The sequence below is a fragment of the Chiloscyllium plagiosum genome, unplaced genomic scaffold (genome assembly GCF_037043375.1).
Source record: "Chiloscyllium plagiosum isolate Xiang-an unplaced genomic scaffold, Cpla_swu_hap1 HiC_scaffold_8, whole genome shotgun sequence".
In the NCBI taxonomy this organism is placed as follows: domain Eukaryota; kingdom Metazoa; phylum Chordata; class Chondrichthyes; order Orectolobiformes; family Hemiscylliidae; genus Chiloscyllium; species Chiloscyllium plagiosum.
In genome coordinates, this window is record NW_028270146.1 from 116,914,208 (window position 1) to 116,941,280 (window position 27,073).

The 27,073-nt window shown below is 44.9% G+C and overlaps 1 protein-coding gene across 3 annotated transcripts in view; it reads left to right on the forward strand.

Moving 5' to 3' along the window:
* Nucleotides 1-1,363: 1,363 nt before the first annotated feature.
* LOC148149531 (putative G protein-coupled receptor 139) overlaps nucleotides 1,364-27,073 on the forward strand; it is a 39,036-nt gene continuing 13,326 nt past the window's right edge. Inside the window, exons 1-6 of one of the 3 annotated variants that reach the window (XM_087989503.1) lie at nucleotides 1,364-1,471; nucleotides 4,214-4,296; nucleotides 6,404-6,511; nucleotides 9,604-9,710; nucleotides 14,723-14,829; nucleotides 20,023-20,593. In XM_087989503.1, coding sequence (XP_087845629.1) covers nucleotides 20,521-20,593 — 73 coding nt within the window. In that variant the 5' untranslated portion in view covers nucleotides 1,364-1,471; nucleotides 4,214-4,296; nucleotides 6,404-6,511; ... (1 more) ...; nucleotides 14,723-14,829; nucleotides 20,023-20,520. Of the gene's footprint in view, nucleotides 1,472-4,213; nucleotides 4,297-6,403; nucleotides 6,512-9,603; nucleotides 9,711-14,722; nucleotides 14,830-18,373; nucleotides 18,656-20,022; nucleotides 20,594-27,073 lie in introns of those variants that run through there. The other 2 variants (XM_087989504.1, XM_087989505.1) reach the window with 2 other exon arrangements.

Below are 27,073 nucleotides of genomic sequence, written 5' to 3' on the forward strand. Positions count from 1 at the left end.
TAGGGGGCAATGTGCAGCCAGGCGCATGTGCAGCCTTTCTCTGGTACAGAGTCATTGGGCAGGATTTACACACAGCACATTCAAACACAGAGAAATGGATGTTTATTTCTGGATTTGTTTCGTCATTCATTTAAATGATTTGGTATCGTAAATGAGTTTGCAGGTCATACAAAATTGGAGGTATTGTGGATAATGGAGAAGGTTACCTTAGATTACAATGAGATATTGATCAGATGGGGTTTAATTTAGTTTGGAAAAGCAAATCAGGGCAGGACTTATACACTGAATGGCAAGGCCCTGGAGACGTTTGCAGAACAAAGAGACCTTGACTCCAGGTTCATAGTGCTTGCAAGTCAAGTTGCAGGTAGATAGGATGATGAAGAAGGTGTTCAGTATATTTTCCTTTATTGGTTCGAGCATTGAGTATAGGATGTGGGAGGTCATGTTGCTGTACAGGATATTCGTTAGGCCACTTTTGGAATATCATGCGCAGTTCTGGCCTGCCTCCTATCAGAAGGGTTCTGTGAAACTTGAAAGGTTTCAAAAAAGACTTACATGGATGTTGTTAGGGTTGGAGGATTTGAGCTGTAGGGTGAGGCATAAAAGGCTGGGGCTGTTTTCCCTGGAGTGCCATAGGCTGAGCAGTGATGTTATGGAGGTTTATACAATCATGAGGGGCATGAATAGAGTAAATGAACAAGGTGTTTTCCCTGGAATGGTGGTGTCCAGATGTAGAGGGCATTGCTTTCGGCTGAACGGATAAAATTTCAAAGTGGCCTAAAGGACAACTCTTTCATGCAGTGGGTGGAATGAGCTGCCAGAGGAAGTGGTGGAGGCTAGTACAATTAAAACATGTTAAAGGCATCTAAATAGACACATGATATGATTAGGAAGCGTTTACAGGGATATGGGCCAAGTGCTGGCAAATGGGAATAGACTTGGTTCGGATACCTGGTTGGCAAGGATGAGTTAGACCAAAGGGTCTGTGTCGGTGCTATACATCTCTATGACTGTGGGATCATAACAACTTATACTGCTCTGCTTCATCTCCGGGCTCCCTCATGACCACTTTGTCAATATCTAGCTTCGTCAGTATCGAACAATGGGTGTATTTTTGGTCTGTTTGGTATTTTACTATTATTTTAACGGACATTTTTGTAAGTTAATTTTTCACTGCCGCACAGCCCCTGACCATGTGCTGCTTATCAATATTTTCTGGAAATTCTTTAACAGTCAAGAATTCCTTTTTCCAATTAGCAAGTGTATCTTCCTTCCATTTCTGACTATCTCATTCTGCACCATTTTCATTCCCTGTAATCCATTTTGCACTTCCTGAAACATCAACTGTGTTTCTCCTTCCACAGATAGCAGTGATTAATGCCAAAACCCTGTTGCCTGGGGAGAGGCTGATGTTTGACTTTCTTGTACAGCTGCAGTTTGTGTGGTGAAGGTGCTCCCACAATGTGGTTGGGTAAGAGACATTACAGAGAATTCATTACAGCAACAGTAAAGATCTGAAGATAATGTCCAAATCAACAACAGTTTGTATTTTTATTATCATGCTTATAATTCCACAAAAATATTATTCAGAATTTTAAACATAAGGCCAGAGATGGTGATACTAGGTCAGGTGACCAAAAGCATTGCCAAATAAGCAGGTTTTGAGGAATGTCTTAAAGGAGGAAAGCAGACCTGTGAGGTTTTGGCTGCGAATTTCAGACCTCGTTGATTTGGCAACTGTAAAAGCAGCCACACAGGTGAAGTAATGAATTAACAGGTCATTGGAAGACTCGAACAGAATGGGTTGTCGAGGTCTCAAAGGGTGTGAGATGCAGCGAGCTAGGGATGATCACAATCAGGAATTAAATCAAGAGTGAGAATTTTAAATTGAGGGATGTGGGCCGGATGATGGCAGGTGAGACTAGATTGGGTTGGGATATCTGGTCAGCATGGACGGGTTGGATTGAAGGGTCTGTTTCCATGCTGTACATCTCTGTGGCTGTATGTTGTTGATTATGAATAGCAGCCTTTTGATGGATCAACAAGTTTTGGTACGAGGGAGTTCTTGGGCAGCAGAGATTTTTCTTGAGATTACAGGGAGGTTGGATGTGGGAAGCTGGCCAGGAGTACATTTGGATAATGAAGTCTGGAGATAACACAAGATGGATGAGAGTGTATGAGCTGAGACAAGGGTGGAATCAGCTAGAATTAGTGGTCTTGGAGTGGGACTGGGCTGTCCCCCTCACCTCGCCTCTGGGATTCAGTTAGTTGTCGGGTTGTGAATCAGGGCAGTACCACAATCGGGAGCTAAGTGGCCCTGGTGGAGACTAAAATGAGTGTTACTCAGGTGGCTGTTGCTGAGCAGCTGCTGCTTGATAGCCCTGTTGATAACATGTTCCATCATTTTACTGCTGATCGAGTGTGGACTGATAGAGGGAAATTGGCTGGGTTGGATTGTCCTGTGTTTTTGTGTTGAACATGCCGAGGCAATGTTTCACATTGTCGGTAGATGCCAGTGCTGGAGCGGTACGTGACTTGGGTGGCAAGTTGTCAGTATTATTGCCAGAATGTTGGCAGAGCCCATAGCCTTTGCACTACTTAACCATTTCTTGATGTTATTCAAACTCAAGCTAACTGGCTTAAAACTCACATCTGTGATGTTAGAAACCACTGGAGAAGGCTAAGATGGATCATCTCACTTTGCATCTGGCTGAAGATTGCTGCAGCTGCTGTCATCTTATCTGGTACATGGATGTGTGAGGCCCCTCCATCAGTAACGGTGGGGATATCTGTGATGCTTCCATCAGTGAGTTGTTTAATTGTCCATCACCGTTCACAACTGGGTGTGGCAGAACTGCAGAGCTCCGATCTGTTCCATTGGATTTGGGATTGTTTAGCTCAATTGCTTGCTGCTGATGCTGTTTGAAATGCAAATGGTCCTGTTTGGTAGCTTCATCAGGTTGGCACTTCATTTTTAGGTATGCCTGGTTCTGCTCTTGGCATGCCCTCCTTTACTGTCCATTGTGATGGGTGAGAGCGGGATTTACAAACCCATGAGATTTCAGATTGTGTTGGAGTACAGTTCTGCTGCTGTTGATGTCCCACAGTGCCTCAGAGATACCCAGTTTGAGATCCTACATCTCTTCAAAGTCTGTCCCGTTTAGAACGGTGATAGTGTCACTCAACACAATGGAGGTTTTTCTCAATTTTAAGCCAAGACTTGTGTCTCCAAAAGGAATGTGTGATGGTCGTTCGTACTGATACTCTCATGGACAGATGTATCTGCAGCTGGTCACTTCATAACAATGAGATCAAGTAGGTTGTACACTCTTGGTTCCCTCACCACCCACTGCAGACTCAGATGAACAGCTATATCCTTTAGGACCTGGCCAGCTCAGTCAGTAATTCTGTTGCAGAGTTAGTCTCGATTGTGGACATTGAATTCCTGCACCCAGAGTACGTTTGACACCATTTTACTTCCTCAGTGCTTCCTTCAAATGTTGTTCAACATGAAGGAGAACTGATCCATCATCCAAGGGAGGACAGTACGTGGTAATCAGCAGGAGCCCTGAGATTTCCTGGTGTCCGGAGTCAATGCTGAGTACTCCAAGGGAAAATCCTCCCTGTCTGTGCCACGACCTCTGCCTGGTCTATCCTGCCGGTGGGGCAGGACATATCCAGAGATTTCAGAAGAAAGTGAAGACTGCAGATGCTGGAGACTAGAGTCAAGAGTCTGGTGCTGGAAAAGCACAGCAGATCAGGCTGATGAAGGGCTTAGGCTCGAAACATCGATTCTCCTTCTCCTCGGATGCTGTCTGACCTGTTGCACTTTTCCATCACCACAATCTCAATATCTTGGAATGGTGATGGTGGTGTCTGGTCATTGTCTGTAAGGGCTGTTTTCATGAGTATGAGTATGTCAGGCTGTTCCTTGATTGGTCTGTGAGACAGCTCTGCACATTTTGGCACAAAAATCCAGATGTGGAGGTCATTGCACCATCGAGAGGGCTGATTCTATGGTTGTATTTTCTGGTGCCTTCTTAGATGCCGAGTGGTCGATCCAGTTTCATTACTTTGTTGAAACGTTGCAGTGATTATTTCAGTGAGTAGCTTGCTGGGCGACTGTCAGGTTGGCAGGGTTTTTTTTGCCATTGACAATGGTTCCATGGAGATCAGGAGATTCCTAATTCCAGTTATTTTTTCTTGAATTCAGATTCCACCATTTGCCAAGATGGGATTCGAACCAGGACTTCAGTCGTTTGTTTTAATAGTTTGGATAAAAGTTAAATACATTAGGTTTGTTCACTCACTTTAAATATGACTTACCCAGGTTTTGTTTCTTTGTGAAACACTGTCCATCATTCTGTCTCCTCCATCCTTCTCTCCAACAACAAGAGTTTGGAGCACATGGAGTTTCTCTGTCACTAAGACTGAGATAATCTGATCTGCTGCTTCCCTCCCTCCCACTAGCCCGCCGAGCCAAACTGCCTCACGGGGTGTTCCCGGTTTTAAGCCTAAACTTACATCTTCCTCCAGTCTCTTGTCAAGCCTTATCAGAGCTCATCTTGACCCTTTACCCTAATTTCACTAAACTATAGACTTTCCAACTCTCTCCTCCTCCTCCTCCTCCTCCTCCTCCTCATCAGTCCCCCTCGCCGATTCACAGATATTGTTCCTTGTTCTGTCTTTTCTGGTTATGTCCTTCTCTCCCAAAATCCTGCTCCATCTCCACTCTCCCTTTCCTTTCTGAATTCCTTGCATTTGGTGTCCTTGGTCCCTTCTGTATCTCAGGTACATACTACCAGGAGGTGACATTGTGCAAAAGCACCATGTTGGGTTTCACATGTACACTGACGATGCCCAGCTCTCCCTCCCCATCATCCCTCTCCATTGCCCCACTGTTACTCAGTTATCAAACTGCTTACCACATTCCCACTACTCGATTAGGCGCAGTTTCCTCCAATGAAACATTGTAGTGGTTAAACCCATTGCCTGACAAATTCCTTTCCCTTACTGCTGAGCCTCTACCTCTCACTGGGAACTATGCAGCAGAACTATCCTTGTTGCAGTTGGAGATGTGGGTTTCAAAGGCAGATGTGCGGGAAGTGGAGAAGATATAGTGGATCATATTGACCACATGGGAGGGGAAATTGCAGTCCTTGAAATATGGGGCCATTTGGTATGTTCTGGCCTCACTGGAACACTGCACTAAGCATGAGACAGAGATGTTGGCCAGGGAACAGGATCGTGTGTTAAAGTGGCAGGCAGCTGGAAGCTCGGGGTCTGTTTTTGCAGCAGAACGTAGATCATCAGTCGCCATTTCCGTCACCTCCACTGAGATGCTGCCAGACACAGGTTCCTGTCCCCTCCATTAACAACAATGCACCCCCCAGCCAGATCGTAATCCACTCCTTTTTCTTTCCAAAATGTTCTGGTCTCTCTTTGGGTTCTGTTCCTGCCTATTATTTACTCTTTAACCCATATCTCCTGCAGTATAAAGATCTGCAGGTTAGTTGAATTGGCCAAGCTGAATTTCCCATAATGTTCAGGGATGTGTAGATTAGGTGCATTAGTCAGGAGAAATATACAGTAATAGGGTAGGGGAATGGGTCTGGGTTGAATACCCTTTGGAGGGACGCTGTGGAACTTTTGGGCCGAATGGCCTGTTTCCACACTGATTTTCCCAGCTCCCATCGGTTCTGAGGAAGGGCCACCGGATAGATTTCTGTTCCCAGATGCTGCCAGACCTGCTGAGCTTTCCCAGCACCTTCTGCTTGTTGTTCCTGATTGACACCATCCATACACCTTCAGGGTTTGATTCAGACGGGGGAGGGTCCCACCACTGACCTCACAATGGGCTCCAGCTGATTGATGGCAGCTTCGGACCAATAGGAAAAGGTGGCAGGACTGGTGGATGAAGTGGAAACCAGCTGGTCATCCAAACAATGGGAGTGAATGAGGGGCATGGCCAGTGGGATGACACGTCACCAGTAACTCTGCCTGTGCAGTGCCACGAGATTCGGCCGTTGGTGAATGTGGGAGACGCAAACAGGGAAGGGGAGAGTGGCCTTGGAGACAGGGAGATAATGAGTCACTTTAGAATGGGAAGTTTTAATTACACTCTGTGCGGTTTGTAAGTCTGAATTAGAAACTCTTAATCCCGCGTTTGCAGCAGATGGGAAAATGGCTGCGGCCCTCAGGTGGTGAAAGGTTCTGGGATATGGCCGCCATTTTTATTGGGGGTAAGGTACAGTGAGGCGCATGTGCCTAGGATGGGGGGGGGGGGGGAGGCGTGCAACTTGAAGAGAGGCATTTACACATCAAGCACATACCAAGAAAAAAGTATGTCTTTATATTCTTCCTGTACTGACTGTGAGTTTTGTTTTGTGAATTCATTTCATAGAATATTAAATCAGAATAACTGAGGCTGGGATCTCAAAAGCAAGTTTTTACAGTCAATGGAGTCATCAGGATCTGAATATCATTGGCATTTAACTGTGGAAGGAAAAAGGTTTGTCTGTTCTGTTTGTGGGAAGATCTCTTCAATATTTTTGTTAAGCAGAAAGGTGTACAAATTCATGGTTGGTTCACCCTTTGGGTGTATTCTCTGTTATGGGACCTGCAGCTGACGAAGGAGATATTGGCCTGAGAGGGAGCACAGATTTATCCAAATTACATGTCGTCTCTTTGTAAGAACTCTCAGATTTAGACCCAATCACCCACTTCATGATGTTAACCTGTAAACTTCATATTTTCAATTACGTGCAAACTTCCCATTAAGAATCCTTTTGGACTCAAATTCCAGTACCTTTTCAGGTGGAATGTTCCAGCTACTGACAAGTGTCTGTTCATTCAGAAACTGCTGAGGTCCATGTTGACTCTGGGGTTACAAAGGGTTGAATGGGGAGATGAGGTGGTGTCCCTGAGCTCGCATTGAGATGCATTGGAAAGTACAGGAGGCTGAGGGCAATGTAGGTATGAGCAGACAATGAAAATGACAGGGCTGCACTGTGAGGGCTGCTTGGCTCAATGAGATTGTTCTGGAGTTGGGTGTAAACAGACTGATGTGAGACAGGGAGAAGGTGAAGCTGAAACTCAGTTTTAGTTCAGGCCGTTCAGAAATTCACATGGTCCCAATGTGAACAGCCAGTTTTTAAGTGATACCTGCGGAGTATTTGTTAACAGTTTGTAAAGTATTTTTCCTGAGGGCAGTTGAGAGTTAACCACATTGCTGTGGGTCTGGAGTCACATGTTGGCCAGATCAGGTGAGGATGACCGTTTCCTTCCCTACAGGACATTAGTGAACCAGATAGGTTTCCTAACAATCAACAATCATGGCCTTTTCATTCTAGATTGTATTGAATTCCGATGCTGCCATCAGCCATGTTGGGATTCTATCCCTAATCCTCGGAACACTGTACATATCACTCATCTGGCAGGAATACCATTAAGCCATTGTCTCCCTCTTTAGCAATGTTTAAAAGAAAGTTCCATCATTCTACGTGTACAATTTGAGATAAAATACTGCAACGTCCATGTGTCAGCCTCTCCAAAAGGTCAATCAACAGAAATTTGTTTGGGGGCAAAATATTTCACTTTTTTGGGGGAGTTTATTAAACAAAAATGAATCCAAATAAAAATCTTATGCCACGGACATGTAATTTCTGAAGCCGGAAGGGGATTACAGAGACAGGGAGGGTTGTATGGCCAGAGGGGGATTGTTGTCCAAACATCACTGTTGTGTACATGGACTGGAGCATTTCAGGGAGGCGGTTAACCACCCTTTCTCCAAGACAAGTAAAGGTGGCCAATAAATACTGCTCTGGGCAGCAAAGGCAACCCCCAGTGAATAAAACCAAGCAGTGACCCCTCTGAGCTGACTTGCTGTGAAGTTAAAAACCTCTCTGGAAATGGAGTGGGCAGAGAAGAGAAACAATGACATTTCACAGCTGCCCTCAGAGAGACCTCACCCTTGGAAGTACTCCGAGCCGGGGATCAGCTCAGTGAGTTTCAGTCTCTTCAAATATCAATCTTAGTCGCTTTTATTTTATTAAATCTACAATCGTGAGTAAGGTGAGGATTTCTTTTTAATGTCTTAAGGTCTCTTGATTAAATGTTTAAAATATGAAACGTAAGCATTAAGTTATTGTCTGGCAATATTTTCTGAGCAGTAAGACTGTGCCTTTGTCTTGGTCTGTAGGTTGTTAAGGCAGAGAGATGGCCTATTGTAGAGTGTCGTGCTGTTCCTGTCGGATGTGGGAGATTAGGGAGAGTTTCAATGATCCTGATGATTATGTCTGCAGCAAGTGTGATTGCAAATCCTGTTGGATCTCATGGATTGGTGGAGAAGTGATTAAAGGCAGTGAGGAATTGACAGGAGCCGGGGGGTGTTATAGGTGGCAGTCTCAGGAATGCAGAATACTGCAGATACAGTCAGGTAGATGGGTTACCGTCAGAAAAGCTAGGAAGGGTAGGTCGGTACTGCAGGAGTCTCCTGTGGCTATCCCCATCTCAGACAAGTATACTGTTTTGGAAAATGTAGGTGGTAATAGACTTTCAGGGGAATGTAGCACTGACAGTCAAGTTACTGGTACTGAGACTGGCTTCTAACATAATGTGAGGTATATCCAGTTCCACACGATCGATGGTGAGAGGGGACTCTCTAGTCAGGGGCACAGTCTGCCATTTCTGCAGCTGACAGTGAGACATTAGAATGTGGTGGTGCTGCCCTGGTGCCAGTGTCAAGGATGTCTCACAGAGGGAGCAGAATATTCTCAAAAGGGAAAATAACCAGTGGGAGGATATTGTACATTGGAACCAATGGCATAGGAAGGGGAAAGCATGGGGTCCTGACTAACAGGGAGATTTGCTAGTGCCACTCGGGAGGCATTAAACCTGTGAGGGAGTCAGGGTAATCCTAAAGAGATAGTGAGAAAAGAGATGAGTCTGAGGCTGGTACTGTTCACCAGTCAGACTGTCGAGGCAGGCAAGAGCAAGTCACAGAATGAGGTGCGACGGACCCGTTGCACTGCATTTATTTCAGTGCAAGAGACCTGACAGGTCAGGAAGGTGGGCTCAGGGTATGGTTTTGAACATGGCACTGGGATATTACAGCAATTACAGAGGCATCACTCAGGGATGGATAGGACTAGCAGTTTAATGTTCCAGGGTATAGATGCTATAGCAAAGATAGAAAGGGGCCAACAGAGCAGGGAGAGAGGTGTTTTTGATTAGGGATAACATTATGGCTGGGCTTCGGGAGGATATTCCTGGGAGTACCTCCAGGCAAGTTATTTGGTTGGTACTGAGAAATAACAAAGGGATGACCATCTTACTGGGATTGTAATTTAGTCTCTCTCCCAATAGTCAGCGAGGAATTGAGACACAATTTTACCAGGAGACATCAGTTATCTGTAAGAATAATATGAATGCAATGATAAGGGTTTTTAACTTTAACAATATGGCCTCGGAGTGCTGTAGTGTCAAGGGCTTGGATGGGAAGGTATTTGTTCAGTGTGTACGAGAACATTTCAGATTCAGTTTGTAGGATGTACCTACTAGAGAAGGAACAAAACCTGACCTGTTTTCTATATTCATTCATAGGATAAGGCTGTCACTGGCTCGGCCAGCATTTATTGCTGTGTTTACCCAGAGGGCAGTTAAGAGTAACCACGTTGCTATGGTCTGGAGTCCCATGCAGACCAGACCAGGTAAGGATGGCATTTTCTTTCCCTAAAGGTCGTGAGTGAACCACATTGTTTTTTCCAACAATTGACAATGGATTCCTTGTCGTCACTAGATTATTTTTTCCAGATATTTATTGAATTCACGTTCCAAAATCTGCCGTGATGGGATTCAAACACGGGTCCCCAGAATGTTATCTGGGTCTCTGGATTAACTGTCTAGCGATAATTTCACTCCGTCATCACTGCTACTTAGGAAATGAGGCAGGGTGAGTGACTGAGTTATCAGTGGGGCAGCGCATCAGCACCAAAGAACCCACAGTATTGTGGCTCAGTGGTTAGCGCTGCTTCCTCAGCCCCAGGGTCCTGGGTTTGATTCCAGCCTCAGGCAACTGCCTGTGTTCAATTTGGCACATTCTCCCCAGTGTTTGTGAGGGTTTCCTTCGGGTGTTCCAGTTTCCTCCCACAGTCCAAAGATGTGTAAGTTAGTTGGATGAACCACGTTAAATTTCCCATAGTGTCCAGATGCAGTATATGAGGTTTTGGGATGTGCAGGCAAATCTCTGCTTGATGTGAAAAGATCCTTTTGTTGTCTTGGTCAGAGGGAGGTGTGGCCACACGTTTTACATCTCCCATGACGGCAAGGGACGGTCAAGGGTGTGGACCGAACATGGGAGGTGCAGAGGGAATGGTCTCTGCGGAACACAGATAGGGTTGGGGAGGGAAATATGTCTCTAGTGGTGGGGTCTGACTTTAGGTAGCAGAAATAACAGATTTTAATGCGCTGTATCTGGAGATTAATGGGGTGGAAGGTGAAGACCGCAGGGTTATATTCTTTATTGTGGCTGGAGGGGTGGGGTAAAGGCAGAGGTGCGGGAAGTGGAGGGTATGTGTTGGAGGGCATTGTTGATCAAGTCAGAGGAAAGTTACAGTCCTTGAAGTAGGCCTTTCTGGGATGTCCTGGAGTAGAATCCAAAGAGCTTAAACAAATATATCACAGACAAAAGATTAACTGGACCAGAGAATAGGACCCCTTAAAGGTCAACAAGGCTGTCTATGGAAACACAGGGGGTGCGAAAGATATGCAAATATTTCACTTCATTTTTACTGGAGAAGTATATGGAAGCTCGAGAGTTTGGAGAAATAAACAGTGATAACTTGAAAAGTGTCCATGTTACAGAGGAGGTGGTACTGGATGTCTTAAATCGCATCAAGGTGGATAAAGCCCTGAAACCTGATCAGGTGTATCCTGGAACTTTCTGGAAATCTAGGGAAGTGATTGTTGGGCCTCTCCTGAGGTATTTGTATCGTTGATAGCGACAGGTGAGGTGTCATTATTTTAAAAAGGTGGTAAGGAGAGGCCATGGAACAAGAGAACAGTGAGCCTAAAGTCAGTGGCAGGCAAGTTGTTGGAAGGGATTCTGAGGGACAGGATATCCATCTATTTGGAAAGGTAAGGAATGATCAGGGACCGTCAATGTGGCTTTCTACATGCACAATTGTGTCTCACTAACTTGAGTGAGTGTTTTGAAGTGACAAAGAAAATTGATTAATCCAGGCTGTGAATGTTGTTTATATGGACATTCAACAAGGTTCCACAAAGCAGACTGGTTAGCAGGGTTAGATAACATGGAATGCAGGGAGAGCAAGCCAATACAAAACTACCTTGAAGGTTGGAGACAGAGGATGATGGATGGTTGCTCTGCGGACTGGAGGCCTGTGAGCAGCAATGTGCTGCAAGAATGGATATTGAGCCCTTAAATAAATGACTTGGATGTGAATATATGAGGTATGGTCAGTAGGTTTACAGAAGACACCAAAATTGGATGTGTAGTGGACAGTGAAGAAGGTTAGTTCAGAATACAACAGGATCATGATCAGATGGGCCATTGGAGCAAGGAATGGCAGACGGAGTTCAATTTAGATAAATGTGAGCTGTTGTATTTTGGAAAGGCAAATCAGGGCAGGACTTTTACACTTAATGGCAAAGTCCTGGGGAACATTGCTGAACAAAGAGACCTTGGAGTGCAGGTTCCTAGTTCCTTGAAAGAAGAGTCACAGGTAGGCAGGGGAGTGAATGCAGCATTTGGTACGCTCCTCATTATTGGTCAATGCCTTGAATGCAGCTGTTGTGACGTCATATTGTGGCTGGACAGGGCGCTGATGAAGGCCATTCTGGAATTCTGTTTTCAGTTCCAATTTCCCTGTTCATGGAATAATGTTGAGAAACTTGAAAGGGTTCAGAAAACATTTGCAAGGATTTTGCCAGGGTTGGACGTTTTGAGCTATTGGGAAAGGCTGAATAGGCTGGGACTATTTTCCCTGGAGAGTTGGAGGCTGAGAGGTGATCTTATAAAATCATGAAGGGCATGGATAAGGTGAGCAGTCAGGGACTTTCTCCCAAGTTCGGTGGGTCCAGAACTGGAGGGTACAGGCTTAAGGTGAGAGGGGAAAGATTTAAAAGGGAGCTAAGGGGCATCTTATTCATGTTGAGGGCATTGCAAGTATGGAATGAACTGCCAGAGGAAGGGGTGGAGGATAGTATAATTGCAGCATTTAAAAGGCTTTTGATTGGGTACATGAAGAGGAAGACTTTAGAGGGATAAGGGTGAACCGCTGGCAATGGGACTCCATTAACGCTCTCCGTTATTGGTCAATGCATTGAATACAGAAACTGGGATGTCATATTGTGGCTGGACAGGACGTTGATTAAGCCACTTCTGGAATTCTGTTTTCAGTTTGAATTTTCCTGTTCTGGGAATGATGCTGTGAAACTTGAAAAGGTTTGGACAAGATTTACAAAAACGTTGCCAGGATTGGAGGATTTGGGCTACAGGGGGAGGCTGAATAGGCTGGGGCTATTTTCTGTGAAGAGTCAAAGACTGTGAGGTGACTTCATGGAGATTTATAAAATCACAAGGGGCGTGGATAAGGTGAGCAGCTGGGTTCCTATTTCCTCAGGTTAGGTGGGTCCAAAACTAGAGCACCTGGGTTTAAGTTGAGAGGGCAAAGATTGAAAAGGGATCTAAGTGGCAACGTTTTCAAGCTGAGTGTGGTGTGTGTATGGGAGGAGTTACCAGATGAAGTAGTGGAGGCTGATAAAATCACAACATTTAAAAGGCTTCCAATTGGGTACATGACTAGGAAGGGTTTTGATGGATACAGGCCAATAGATGGTAAATGGGAATCCATTAGCTTAGGATTCCTTGTTGGACCGAAGGTCTGTTTCTTTGATCTTAATAAATTAAGATGCATTCCTCTATTTTGTGGAGAGGTAGCTGAAGCACAGATAACTATCCTTGGAGCTGAGAAGGTGAAGCAGTGATTTCGATCTGGTGCAGATTAGGTTCCAAGATCTTGAATTTGCAGAGAGAGAGAGGGATTGTTAACACTGTCACAATTTTTAGTAACTACTTTCAAGTAATTGGCAAATAATACAAGGTGAAAATGTGAACACTATTTTACTCAGTAAGTTCTGAGCATTTGGAACAGTCTGAACGACACAGATTCAGCAGGTATTCTGAAACAGACTTGGAATTTTACTTTTTAAGGAAAGATTTGGGGAGCTATGGGCACAAGGGAGGGGACTTGGGACAGATTTGCAGCATCTCCAGAGGGAGACAGTACAGCCCCAATGGGCTGAATAGCCCCCAGCCCCTGTGCTCTGTGATACTGCCCCATTCACTGTGAATGATGAAGATCATCCCAGGGCAGAGAGAGGGATTAGCCCTCCACTCTCATCACAATGGGGCCCGGCTGATTGACGGCAGCTCCAGACCAATGGGAGGAGAGTCTGTGTGGTCCTGCAGCCATGGGATTGAATGAGGGGTGTGGCCAGCAAGACAACACCTGTCCATGAGCTGTGCAGGTGCAGTGTCACTGTTTGGGGTTGGGAGAGACAGCAGAGACTGGGACAGAGGCTGTTGGACCTGAATTACAAACTCCCGTTAAATTAAAACCAAAAGAACTGCAGAAGATGTAAATCAGAAACAACAACCAGGAGGTTCTGGAAAAGCTCAGCAGGTCTGGCAGTATCTGTGATGAGAAATCATAGTTAAAGTTTCAGACCTAGTGTCCCTTCCTCAGGACAGATGTTACTGAGAAAAGAAGTCAGTTTATGTGCAGAAGTTAGTGTGGGGGGAAGATAAAAGGAGTAAAGGATAGGTGGGGATAGAGTGAGAAGAACGGTTGGATAAAGGATAACGATCTGGCTGGGGAGGGTGACTAGCTGTTAATGGAGACTGTTAGTGGCTAACCATAGGTAGTGTGTAATGGCAGGCTGTGAGAACAAGGCCTGGTGGGTTGGGTAGGGGGCTACGACATGAGGTTGTTAACCTATGGTTAGCCACTAACTGTCTCCATTGTAAGCTGTTGCCCACCTATATCACTCCACGATTGTAGCTGCCGAGGACACAAACCTTTGGAATATCCTCCCTAACCCCCCCTCTCCGCCTTAAAGATGTATCTAAAAATCGTTCTTTTTAATCAATGTTTCCATCATTCGTGAAGCATTTTAGGAGATTTGTCAGTGTGAAAGGCTCCATACAATACAGGTAGTTGTTGCTATTGTCTGACATCAGGAGAAACAGGGATGAGCCCTCTCTCTCATACCTGATGAACAGCAGCAAAAGCAGGAAGCACTGAGCATGCTCCAGCCCACAATGGGCCTCGGATTATTGATGTCAGCGCAGGACCAATAAGAGTGGGGGAACGGGGGCTAGAGGTGCTAGTTGGTCCTTCAACCAATCGGAGTGAATGTGGGGCGGGACAATACTCAACCACGTGATAAACGTCACTGACAGCGCAGTGTTGTTGTGACCAAGGCATTGGAAATGTGTGAAGGTGAAGGGCAGGGGAAAGGAAAGACATATTGACCAGGAAGAGAAGGAAATTTTCATGGTATGGGATGAGAGGTTTTATAGAACTTAGTGCACATTGTAAAACACAAATTTGAAAATCCCAAATTCTGCACCATTATCCCTCCCTATAATGCATTTTTCACTCCCTGAAATATCAACTGTGTCTTTCTCCCTCCACAGATACCAGTCATCAGTGCTAAAGCCCCATTGCCTGTGGAGAAGGTGATGTTTGACTTCCTTGTACAGCTGCAATTCGTGTGGTGAAGGTGCTCCCACAATGTGTTTGGGTAAGAGCTGTTATAGATTATTCACTCAGCGACAGTGAAGAGTTGACAATGTATGTGCAAATCAACAACAGTTTGTTTTTTTTAATCATGTTTATAATTTCACAGAAATACTATTGAGAACTTCTGACATAAGGCCACAGATGGGGATATTAGGTCAGGTGATCAAAAGAGTTGCCAAATAAGCAGGTTTTCAGGAATACCTTAAAGGACGAAAGCAGGTCTGAGAGGGTTAGGGTGGGAATTCCAGACCGTGTTGCCTTGGCAACAGTAGAAACAGCCAGACAATTGAAGCAATGAATAAACACATCGTTGGGAGTCTGAAAGAAAATGAGTTGTCAGGGTCTCACAGGTTGTGTGGTGCAGGGAGACAGGGATGTTCACAGCCAGGAATTACATCAAGGGTGAGAATTTTAAATTGTTGCTTGTTAATAGGAGCCTTTTGATGGATCAACAAGTTTTGGTACAAGTGAGCACTTGGGCAGTAGGGTTTTAGATACTCTTGAGATTGCATGTAAGTTGAATGTGGGAGGCTGGCCAGGAGTGTGTTTGGATAACGAAGTCTGGAGATAACACAGGGATGGACGAGTATTTCAGTCAATGAGCTGAGACTAGGGTGGAGTTGGGTGACGTCACTAATGTAGAAATAGTGCTTTTGGAGTTGGGCTGCTCCTCCTCCTCATCACTCCTCCTCACCAATTCACAGATATTGTTGTTTGTTCTATCTGTCTGTCTTTTCTGGTTATGTCCTTCTCTCCCATTCTGCTACAAACTAATATTTGACCCCACCGTTGTTGGAAAAACCTGCTCCATCCCAACTCTCCCTTTCCTTTCTGAATTCCTTGTATTTGGTGTCCCTTAAGGATCTCTCCTTGGTCCCTCCTGTTTCTTACCTACATACTGCCAGGAGATGACATCGTCCAAAAGCACCATGTTAGGTTTCACATGTACACTGACAATGCCCAGCTCTCCCTCCTCATCATCCCTCTCCATTACTCAGTTATCAAACTGCTCATCATTCTCCCACTACGGGATCGGCTGCAATTTCCTGCAACGGAACGCTGCAATGGTTAAACCCATTCCCTTCAGTTGCTATTACAAATTACTTTCCCTTACTGCTGAGCCCCTCCCTCTTCCTGGGAACTATCTGGGGCAGAACCACACTCTTCACAATATTGCTCTCATATCTGACCCCAAGGTGACCTTCTCATCAGACCTCTACACAATCACAAACACCCAGGAAGTCTAATCTCTTAAAATGTTGCTTGTCTCCACCTCACCCCAGCTCCATTGCTACTGAAACCACTGACCTGTGTCAGTGTTGCCTTAAACTTGACGAATCCAAAACAGAACCCGTGATTCCGTGACTGACCCAGAATCTGGTTCCAGACTCCCTCATGATGGGAAACATCCTCCCAGTATTTACCCTGTCAAACTCCTTAAGAATCCTACATGTTACAATGAGATCACCTCTCATTCATCCCAAATCCAGTGAGTAGAGTCCGAACTTCTTCAGCCTTTTCTTAAAAGATAATCCCTGCAAACAAGGGTTCATCCCAGTCAATATTCTGTGAAATGCCTCTGATGAATTGATGTATTTCCTTAAATAAAGGGACCAAAACTTCTGTCATTACTCCAGATGTGGTCTGACTCACACTTTATAAAGTTACTCTCAGGTATATACTCCAAACAACTCCCTTTAAACTTGCACAGATGTTGTTGGAAATGCTCAGCAGATCATGCAACATCTGTGAAGAAAAATCAGTTAAAGTTTCGGGTCTGGTCACCCTTCCTCAGATACATTAACTCTAATTTCTTTTCACAGATGCTGCTAGACCTGCTGACCTTTTCCAGAAACTTCTGTTTCTCTTCCTGGTTTACAGTATCTTCAGTTGTTTCGGTTTTCATTTCCTTTAAACTTGCCATCTCTTCTTTAGAATTTGTCATTTCCACCTTGGAAAAAAGATTCACATTTGTTTGGTCTCCCCTATCCTTGGAAAAAAGAAACCATGACTAGTCACCCTATCATTGCTCCTCATGATTTTATAAAGTTCGATAAAGCCACCTAAAGTGTCCAGTGCTGCAGGGAAATAGCCTCAGCCGATTCAGCCTCTCCCTATGGTTCAAATGTTCCAGTACTAGCAACACCCTGGAAAAGCTTTTCTGAACTCTTGCAAGTTTCCCAACATCCATCCTATAGCAGGGAGACTGGAATTGAAAGTAGTATGGAGCTTGCAAAAGTGTCCGAGCCAATAAACTGTACAACCGAAACATGGTCTCCCAACTCCTATCCTCGATGCACTGCCCAATAACAGCTAGCATGTCGCACACCACCTTCACCGACCTGTCTACCTTCAACCACACTTTCAAGGAACTATCAACCCACACTGCATGGTCTGTTTGTCTGTCAGCACTTCCCAGGAACTTGCCATTAAGAGGTTGAGTCCTATTCTGGTAACATCTTTCTGAAATCAGGGAGACCACAATTGAATGCAGTATTTTAAAACTGGCCTCACCAATGCCCAACTCGGCCACAACGTGACCTCCTAATCCCTATACTCAGTGACAGGATCCCTACAGTGTGGAAGCAGGCCTTCGGCCCATGAGACTATACCAACCATCGGAACAGCATCCCACCCTAACTCTGTAACCTACCATTACCCAAAGCTAATCCTGCTAACCTGCATGTCTTTGGATTTGTGGGAGGAAATTAAAAGCATCCAGATGAAGCCCACGCAGACACACAGGGAGAATGTGCAAACACCCCACAGACAGTGGAATCGAATCGAATCAGCACATTCCATTCAATGTTAGTGTCCCAAATGCCCTGTTCAGCACCTGATCTCCCTGAAACTCTACTTTCCAACAACTATACAGTTGCTCTGAGCCCTTCAGAGGGAATTAAGGTGAGGAGGAGAAAACAGGAACAGGGTTGAGTTTTAGATGTATAAAATAACTCTCCATCATCCCCCTCTGTTCCCCTGGTCTCCCCCCGCTCTGTCTGCTCCCCCCGTCTCCCCCCACTCTGTCTGTTCCCCCCCCACTCTGTCGGCCTGTTCCCCCATGCCCCCTCTTCCTCCCCCACCCACCGTCTCTTCCCCCCCCCTTTGTTGGTTGCCTCCCCCCACCCCCACCCCCGGTCTGTCCCCCCTTTCTGTCAGCCACCTCTGTTCCCCCTATCTGTTCCCCTCCTCTCTAGTCCCACTTTCTGTCCCCACCTGTCTCTGTGCACCCCCTCTCTTTCCCCACCCATTTCGGTCCCACCCCCTGTCTGCCTACACTCCCCCACAGTCCCCTAGTTCTGTACTCCCCCACTGTAGGGCAAAAAACTTGTCTATTACCGTATCCATGCCAAGCCTGATTTTAAAAATCTCTTTCAGGTCACCATTCAGCCTCTGACGCTCCAGGGAAAACAGCCTATCCAACCCTGGCAACATGCTATAATTCTTTTCTGATCTCTTTAAAGTTTAAGAACATCCATCTGATAGGAAGGGGAACAGAATTCTATGGAATATTGATTCAGCAACTTTTGAAATATCCTGTACAACCGCAATATGACCTCCCAACCCCTATAATCAATGCTCTGACCAATAAAGACAAGCAGACCAACTGCGGCCTTCACTATCCTATCTACTTGATACTCTACTGTCAAGGAACTATGAACCTGCACTCCAAGGACTCTTTGTTTAGCAGCACTCCCCAGGAACTTACTATTAACTGTATCAATCCTGCTAAAGTTTGTTTTTCCAAAATGAAGCAGCTCGCATTTTTCTAAACTGAACTCCTCAATCCATTCACCCATCTGATCCAGATCCTCTTGTACTCTGAGGTAATCTCTTTCACTGTCTACTACACCTCCCATTATTGGTGTCATCTGCAAACTTACTTACAATACCTCTTATGTTCACATCCAAATCATGCATATAAATGACGAAAAGTAGTGGATCCAGCACCGATCCTTGTGACACTCCACTGGTCACAGGCCTCCAGCCTGAAAAGCCCCCTCTGCCTTCTACCTTCGAGCCAGTTCTGTACTCCATGCGATCTAACCTTGCTGACCAGTCTCCCATGAGGAACCTTGTCAAACACGTTACTGAAGTCCATGTAGATCATGTCCATGCTCTGACCTCAACAATCCTCTTTGTTACTTCTTCAAAAAAACAGAGTCAAATTCATGAGATATGATTTCCCATGCACAAAGCTGTTATTAGTATCCAGGATTTAACTCTGTACATTGGGGTCTGCGTTGCCCAGTTATAGGTGTTCATATTCTGGATGAAGTTCAAGTACGCCAGCATTTTGTCAGTGACTCTGTATTGAGTCTTGTTAATGTCACCAACACAGGTGAGTTCCTTTTGAAAGGCAGTCCCTGTATCCCTTTGAAGAGGCTGATTAGTAAACCTGCCCAAGCCATCAGGCCATACTGTCTCCCAGCTGTCCCTGCCTGAGCCTCCAAACGGAACCTTCCTGTAGTTTCTCTCCTGTCAGACTCTCCCATTGCTCAGTTTGTCCAGGATCCCCTCCTGCTGCTGCACTTATCCTGTCCCTCACTGACCTGTCCATCCCCCAGTGTCCTCCATATTCATTCACTGTTCACAATCCCATTGACCCAGTCCTCCAGTCATGTCCCCTCCACTCAACAGAGACGGCTCAGTGATTAGCACTGCTGCCTCACAGCACCAGGTACCCGGGTTCGATTCCGGCCATGGGCGACTGTCTGTCTTTGGCAATTTGTATGCATTCTATTTCAGTTTGATGGACTCTTATTTCCTTAGCCACCCATGGCAGATTATTCCTTGTCCTACAGTCCTTTCTTTTCCTTGACAAAGAAGGATGTGACCCATTCTCCCAGACTGAAGGTTCCTCTTCTGTCCAGGATCTGCCACCTCCCTTTCTGTTTCTTTTTGTTTCATTCTGCTGTTACATTATTGACTTGCAGCAACTGAAAGGAAAGGAAGTGAACCCGGAAAGGGTGCAGAGTCTAACCAGGGACGGGAAGTGGTGTATGGATCTGTTTATCAGTAACTCCATGAGAATGTGAAGGGTTTATATTAGAGATAGTAGAGTCAGAATGGTGGGAGAGAGTAGGTGGGCTGGAGGGTTACAGCTTTGGGGGAAGAATGAGGAAAAAGATATTCCAGAGAAAATAGAATTGTCTGCTCTGAATTTCTAATCTGTACATATTCCTTTATACAGGGTGCTAGATGGTGAAGATTTGCAGACTGAAATCTCAAAATCATGAGCAGATTGTGATAAAGTTAACCAGCATTTGAAGAACCAAAGATGGAGAATCACTCGGCCAAAATCCGGCAACAATCTCCCTCCCAGCATTGTCGGTTTATCTGCGCCAAATGGACTGTGAATTGTACAAGACAGCAGCTCACTACCATCTTCTCAAGGGTAACGAGAGATGGGGAATAAATGCTGGCTGAGCCAGTGATGCCCATATCCTGGAAACGGTTTCTATCTCGAGTTGCTGAAACCCAATTGATGTTACTGCAGGATGACGAGGGACGCTGGGTGTATCCTCCAGGAGGCAGCACCATCACATTACCCCTGCCTACACCCACACAGTTACATAGCAACGCCACTGGAACAAAAGGCAGTGAAGCCCAAGGAGGACTTGGATATAGTTGTTTGAGGTAAAGTCATGAAAGGGGATTGGAACACAGCAGGAACAGGAGACTGAGCTGGATGGTCAGCTGTTTCTCATTGAATCGTGGAGCAGGATTGAAAGGCCAAATGGCCTCCTGCTGCTATCTCCCAGGTATGTATATAGTCATGGAGCCGCGGTAGAAAGACATAAGCAGGGCAGGGATTCTGCAGGAGATTGCACCTCCACATCAGTTTTCAGTGAGGGACGGTTTGATGGATTTTATTTATCATTTGTCTTTAACACCAGGTTTGTGAATTTAGTTTTAAAATATTGTAAATAAAACTAAACGAAAAGAAATGAAACTATCTGAATATAACAGTTTTAAAAATTTCAAACGCCCTGTAAAACAAAATCCTGTCTATTCCCGGACACCATCACTTTCCAGTTACTCAAGCTCCAGGGAAATATTCCTTCCCTTTCTACACCATTGGTTTGATTTAACTGCTTTTGAGTTATTCTTTTGTGAGCTGTGAAGTGTTCTATTTCCCCCCCATTTCCCGTACCCAGAAGTGTTAGTTTAGATTACAGATTAGATTACGTTACAATGTGGAAACAGGCCCTTCAGCCCAACAAGTCCACACCGACCCGCTGAAGCGCAACCCACCCATACCCCTACATTTACCCCTTACCTAACACCAATTCACCTGACCCTGCACATCTTTGGACTGTGGGAGGAAACCGGAGTACCCGGAGGAAACCCACGCAGACACGGGGAGAACGTGCAAACTCCACACAGTCAGTCGCCTGAGGCGGGAATTGAACCCGGGTCTCTGGCGCTGTGAGGCAGCAGTGCGAGCCACCGTGCCGCCCATCACACAGCTGTGTGAATGGGTCACATACTTCTTTGTTTCTCATTGGTTGATTCCAGTGTTATCTCACACAGCTGAGCAACATTCCCACGTTCATCATTACGCCATTTTGGGTTTTGTTAATATATAATCACCTGCAGTAAACCACCCGTGTAACCAATTGAATGTTTACAAACAAAGCCCATTACAGGCAAAGCAAACCATTACAAATGACAGAGTGGGAAGGGACCAAATCAAAGTAGTTAGGGGTGAGAGGGAAGCAGTGGAGGTAAAGCACTGTATCCCCTACGATGCCCACCTCTATCCAAAGGCATCGAGAGCATTGATACATACCACATACTCCTTCTCTAAGGACACCCTGCTTTATCCTCAATCATAGAATAGAATCCCGACAGTGTGGCAGGAGAGCATTGGCCCATCAAACCCCACCAACCATCCAAAGAGCATCCCACCTGGAGCACTCCATCCTTGTAACACTGCATTTCCCATGGCTGATCCACCGAGTCTGCACAATCCTGGAACTGTGGACAATTTCGCACAACTGATCCACCTAACCCACAAATCTTTGAACTGTGGGAGGAAACCAGAGCACCTGGAGGGGGCACACACAATCATAGGGGAATGTGCAAACTCCACGCAGTCTGTTGACTAAGGCTGGACTCCAACCTTGTACCTGGTGCTGTGAAGCAGCAGTGCTATAATCCCAATTTAAATCAAAACAGATGATCCCTGTGTGTTGTCACATTGCTGTTTATTGGAGACTTATTGCCCAGAGAGACATCCTGAGATTCAGAAAGAGACAATATAAATTGAGTCAACTCCAGCCGAGTTAATGTGATTAACAACAACATCAATACTCCAACAGTGTCATCAGACCTCGTACATACTCTATCATTTACGATTTTTAACCCATGGGAAGTTTGTTACCAGCTTCGATGACAGCCATAATGCTCTGACCACTTTGACGGAGCCAGTGCAAGTCAGTTCTAATAGTTATCAGTAGATTGAATCTAAACAGGATGCCCCACAACAGGAAGTGCTCTGACACTCAATGCCTGGTAGTCAAGGTCATTTTCCTAAAACCACTCACGTCTGGTAATACCATTGAAGATATTTTATACAGTAACCTTTCAGTCTCAATTGTCAGTTCCAGTCCATGAAGCAGCCAGTAACATGCACCAGTGAATTGAATTCTAACAGCAGCATTGCCCTGGCAGGAGAGATTGAGGAGCTTGAAGCTGACTTCTCTGGAGTATCTAAACATGATACCCTTCAAAGGAACAAAAATCTTCAAGAGCTCGAAAGGATAGATACAGGAAGGATGTGCTCCTAGACTGGTGTGCCTGGAATAAAATAAGCACTAACCACGGTATCTTTACCCAGCATTCCCTTTAGCTGCATAAATGTTTAAGATTTATTTGCTGCTCTAATTACACTCCCAGTTTTAACTGCTGTAAAGTTGATGACTGTGCAAATATATAAAATATAATTTAATCCGTCCCAAAACCTCTCTGTACCTGTGTCTCACTTGTGTTCACCGAGACACTCATTCAATCTGACGTCTTTATAAACCCTGCCCGGATATTTCCTTAGAATGAAATATTCACTGAATTGCTACTGCGCAAAAGGAGGTTGATTGGCTCATCAGTTCTCCAAAGGATCACCTCACTGAATGCCATTCTTCTCTATTAACCCCATAAACCGTCCCATTCATCCTCTTCCAATAACACCGGCGAGTTCACAAGTAACCACAGCGATTGGATTTGTTTTGTTTGTTTGTGGGATCACGGCATCACTTGCTGGGGCAGCATTTGTCATCCATTCTAACTGCCCAAGAGATGGTTCAGAGTCAACCACGTTATTCAGTGTCTAGATTCACATGTAGGCTGGACTAGGTTAGAATTAACAGTTTCCCAGACTCAATGGGCGGCACGGTGGCTCATAACAATTCAGTGAATATTTCATTCTGAGCCCTCTAAGGAAATATCCGGGCAGGGTTTATAAAGCGGTCAGATTGAATGAGTGTCTCGGTGAACACAAGTGAGACACAGGTACAGAGAGGTTGAATTCCCGCCTCAGGCGACTGACTGTTTGGAGTTTGCACGTTCTCCCCGTGTCTGCGTGGGTTTCCTCCTGGTGCTCCGGTTTCCTCCCACAGTCCAAAGATGTGCAGGTAAGGTGAATTGGCCATGGGAAATTGCCCGTAGTGTTAGGTAAGGGGTAAATGTAGAGGTATGGGTGGGTTGCGCTTCGGCGGGGCGGTGTGGACTTGTTGGGCCGAAGGGCCTGTTTCCACACTGTAAGTAATCTAATCTAATGACATGAAGAGTTGATTTCTGGCCTATTATCTTATTTCTGAAATGATCATGATTAATTTTTGCAGTTGAATTAAAAGTGAAAGACCAAAATATGTTTTATTCTGATTGAGCACATCCTCCTATTTTCTAAGTTGTTATTGACAGTCTCATTCCCCTCGCACCAGAACCTGTTCCAGAGAGTGTTAAAGAAAAGGCAGAATGGTCAGCTGCAGGTGGTCACCTGACCGGTCACTGGACCCAAACAGATGCTGCCAGATCTGTTGAATTTTTCCAGCAATTTCTGTTTTTGTTCCTGATTTCCCAGCATTTGCAGATGTTTCGTTTTTGAATATTGATCTTGTCTGTTGCAGATGAGTTTATTGATGAGTTTGGAGAGTTTTGAACATTGCATCTTAGGCCACAAATAAGCCATGATCTATTGAATGACAGAGCAGTGTTGAAAGGCTGAATGGCGTCCTCCTGTTCCAATGAAAGTTATCCATCTGCAACTTGTAGTAACATTTCCCCTCAATGCTCACTTCACATTCATGTCTAACACTGTTACTGACTGAACAAACCTCCTGTGTTTGAACTAAACCTGCTAATCTTCAGTGGCTCCCTCCACTGCCACCCGGATTTAACTCTCATCATGGAATGCTGCCTCGTGTGACTACAGGAATGCCAACAAGGACTAATCCTGGAGTCTCTATCCCGTGGGATCCAAAAGTCCCGTTTATTTGCTGCTTCCTATTTCATTCTGGCACTGAACTCTCGGTTTAAATCCATTCTCCTGTCATGCTCTTCAACATGCCCATGTGGGTGGACTAGAGGCAGCTGGCACCTGAGATTGAATCTGCCTCCCCTCACAATCAGGGATTCGGGAAAACACTCAGACAATTACCTATCCATCTGATTGTTGACTCAGACAGATGGGCAGAAAGAAAGATGCACATTTAGATAGCACCTTTGATGACCTGGGGCAATGAAACATGCTTCCAGCCCAATGATTTCAACCTCAAATCTCTGAAAACACAGACACAAAGCTTCCTACTTGTACCAAGCCGAGTCTCAGCCTCCTCTTTTCTTAAGAGTTTTAAGATGTTAAGCCTTTCCTGGTGACTAATAACCACTGCGTTTCTGTCAGATTTGTGACTGAATCTTTATTTTCCTGTTGTGAGTGATGCTAGTAGCAGAACCAGTTCCTGACTTGTGACGAGTTTCAGTTGGAGTATTTATTTTTACGGATTCATTCCCACCCTCACATACAGTGTGAAATTGATGTAAAACAGAACGAAAGGATTGAGTGAGCACCCACAGAAACACAAAAGGCAGCATGTGTACCTGAATTGAATGAACCTGGACTTAGGAAAATGTGACAACAATCATAAGTATTTAGAATTACAGAATTCCCTTAGGCGCACAAAGAGACTATTCGGTCCATCGAGTCTACAATGACCTGCTGTCCCACCCTACCTCCATAAACCCACATTTAGCATGGCTAATCCAACCCACCTAACCTACACACTACAAGCCAATCCATCAAACCTGCACATCTGTGGGAGAGTCACATATTATGTCTAAGTGCTCAGGATTGTGGATGAAGGCTCACAAGTACTTGATTCTGACGCAAATCCTCTTTTTTTTCCAAAATAAAATCTGGGGGAAACTGCAGCCAGAAAGATTTCCAATTATCTCATAAGGAAGAGAATTCAAAACTCGTGCCACTGACTCAGGGGGCACTGTGAAGTCACAGAGGTCTGGGAAACATCAGAAATGTAACGAGTTGTGAGCAAGGTGGGGGTGAGACAAGGACAAAAAGACAGTCTGTCACACGGGGGAACGCAGAAGAGATTAAATTTCAGAAATGGTAGTCCCTCAAGGCTATGGGGAATGGAGTTAGGGCAGGGAAAGAAACCAGGAAACAAGGGGAGCAGCTGTCAAAGAAATACATTGAAAAAACAGATTATAACAACATGGAGGGCAGAGTACGCAGTCTGAAATTGTTGCTCTCATTGGTGAGTACAGAACGCTGTAAAGCCTGGGTCATTTTATTACAGCCAACACATGCAGGATAGGCCAAGTGGCCTTGATTTGTGCTGTAACTTTCTGATAAATTTATTCTGACATTTGGAATTCAGGTTGGGTGGTGTTCATAAATTCTCAAATTGGACTTGAGTTTAATATTCTGGAGAAATGTTAAATAAATCACAATGATCCCATTCTGCAGACTTTAGTCAGCAGCCCTGCATGTTCCAGCATCTCAGTTACATCCATGTCCTTTTATTCTAATGTGATGCAGGTTACTGTCCCATCAATGCGTTCCTGCTCCCCACCATCTCCGAGTGAAATGAATTCTCCCTTCCTCTTCTTTCTGGGAATTAGTTTCAATCTAAATCCTCCAGTTTCTGACCTCTCAGTTAATGAATAGCTCCTTCCTATCCACTCGATCTGGATTCTTCAGCATTTTATCACTTCAATTAAATCTCACCTCATCCTCCTCGGAAATCATCCTCAGCCTATCCAACCTTTCCTCAGAGCAGAAATTTTCCAATTGTAGAAATATTCTGATCAATCTCCTCTGTACCCTCTCTGGTGTGATCACATCAACCCTTGAATGTGGGGATCAGAAGCGTGTGTAGTACTTTAACTGCAGTGAAACGAGTGTTCTTGACATTTCCTGTGTCACCTCCGTGTTCTTGTGGTTGTCACTCACACAAGAAGTGTCTTGGATTTCCCACATGGAACTGGATGTGCACTCCATGGGGCTGGGATTCCCTACCATGTGTTTATTTGTTAACTAATCCTAAATTAACTTCAGATTAAAACAAGATTATCAGCTACCCACCAATCAACTTCTTCCATTATACTCAAGTCACCATACTTTTTAAACATCTCTTTAAAATTATTACTATCTTGAAGAGAATTGTCCTCAGAACTCCAGCTGTGCTCTGACTTCATTCACAACTGGATTTGGTTGGACTGCAGATCTTAGATCTGTTCTGTTGTTTCCCGGATTGCTTCACTCTGTCTATCGCTTGCTGCTTATGCTGTTAGGCACACAAGTAGTCCTCTTTGAGAACTTCATCAGGTTAACACCTCATTTTTAGGTATTCATGCTGCTGTAACTGACATGCCTCCTGAATTCTCTCAGTTGAATGAGGATTGATACTCTAGTTTGATGGTAAGAGGTAAGTTGGGGGATATGCGGGGCCGTGATTCTGTAAGTTTTGTTGGAGTACAATTCTATTGCTGTTGGTGGAAGGAAAGAGCTAAACTCTTACACTATTGGCCCATATACTACATGCAGTATCATGAACACTGATAGGCCAAGACATGAAATACGAGCAACACTGTACAATGATGCAGGACCACAACTGCAGCAAGGGGAGTTTAAGATCCAACTTGACACAGGATTAGGGAAAGAAGCAGCAGATAAGATTGTCTCATTCATAGTCACAAAGAGACACTCTGAGATTATTGTACTG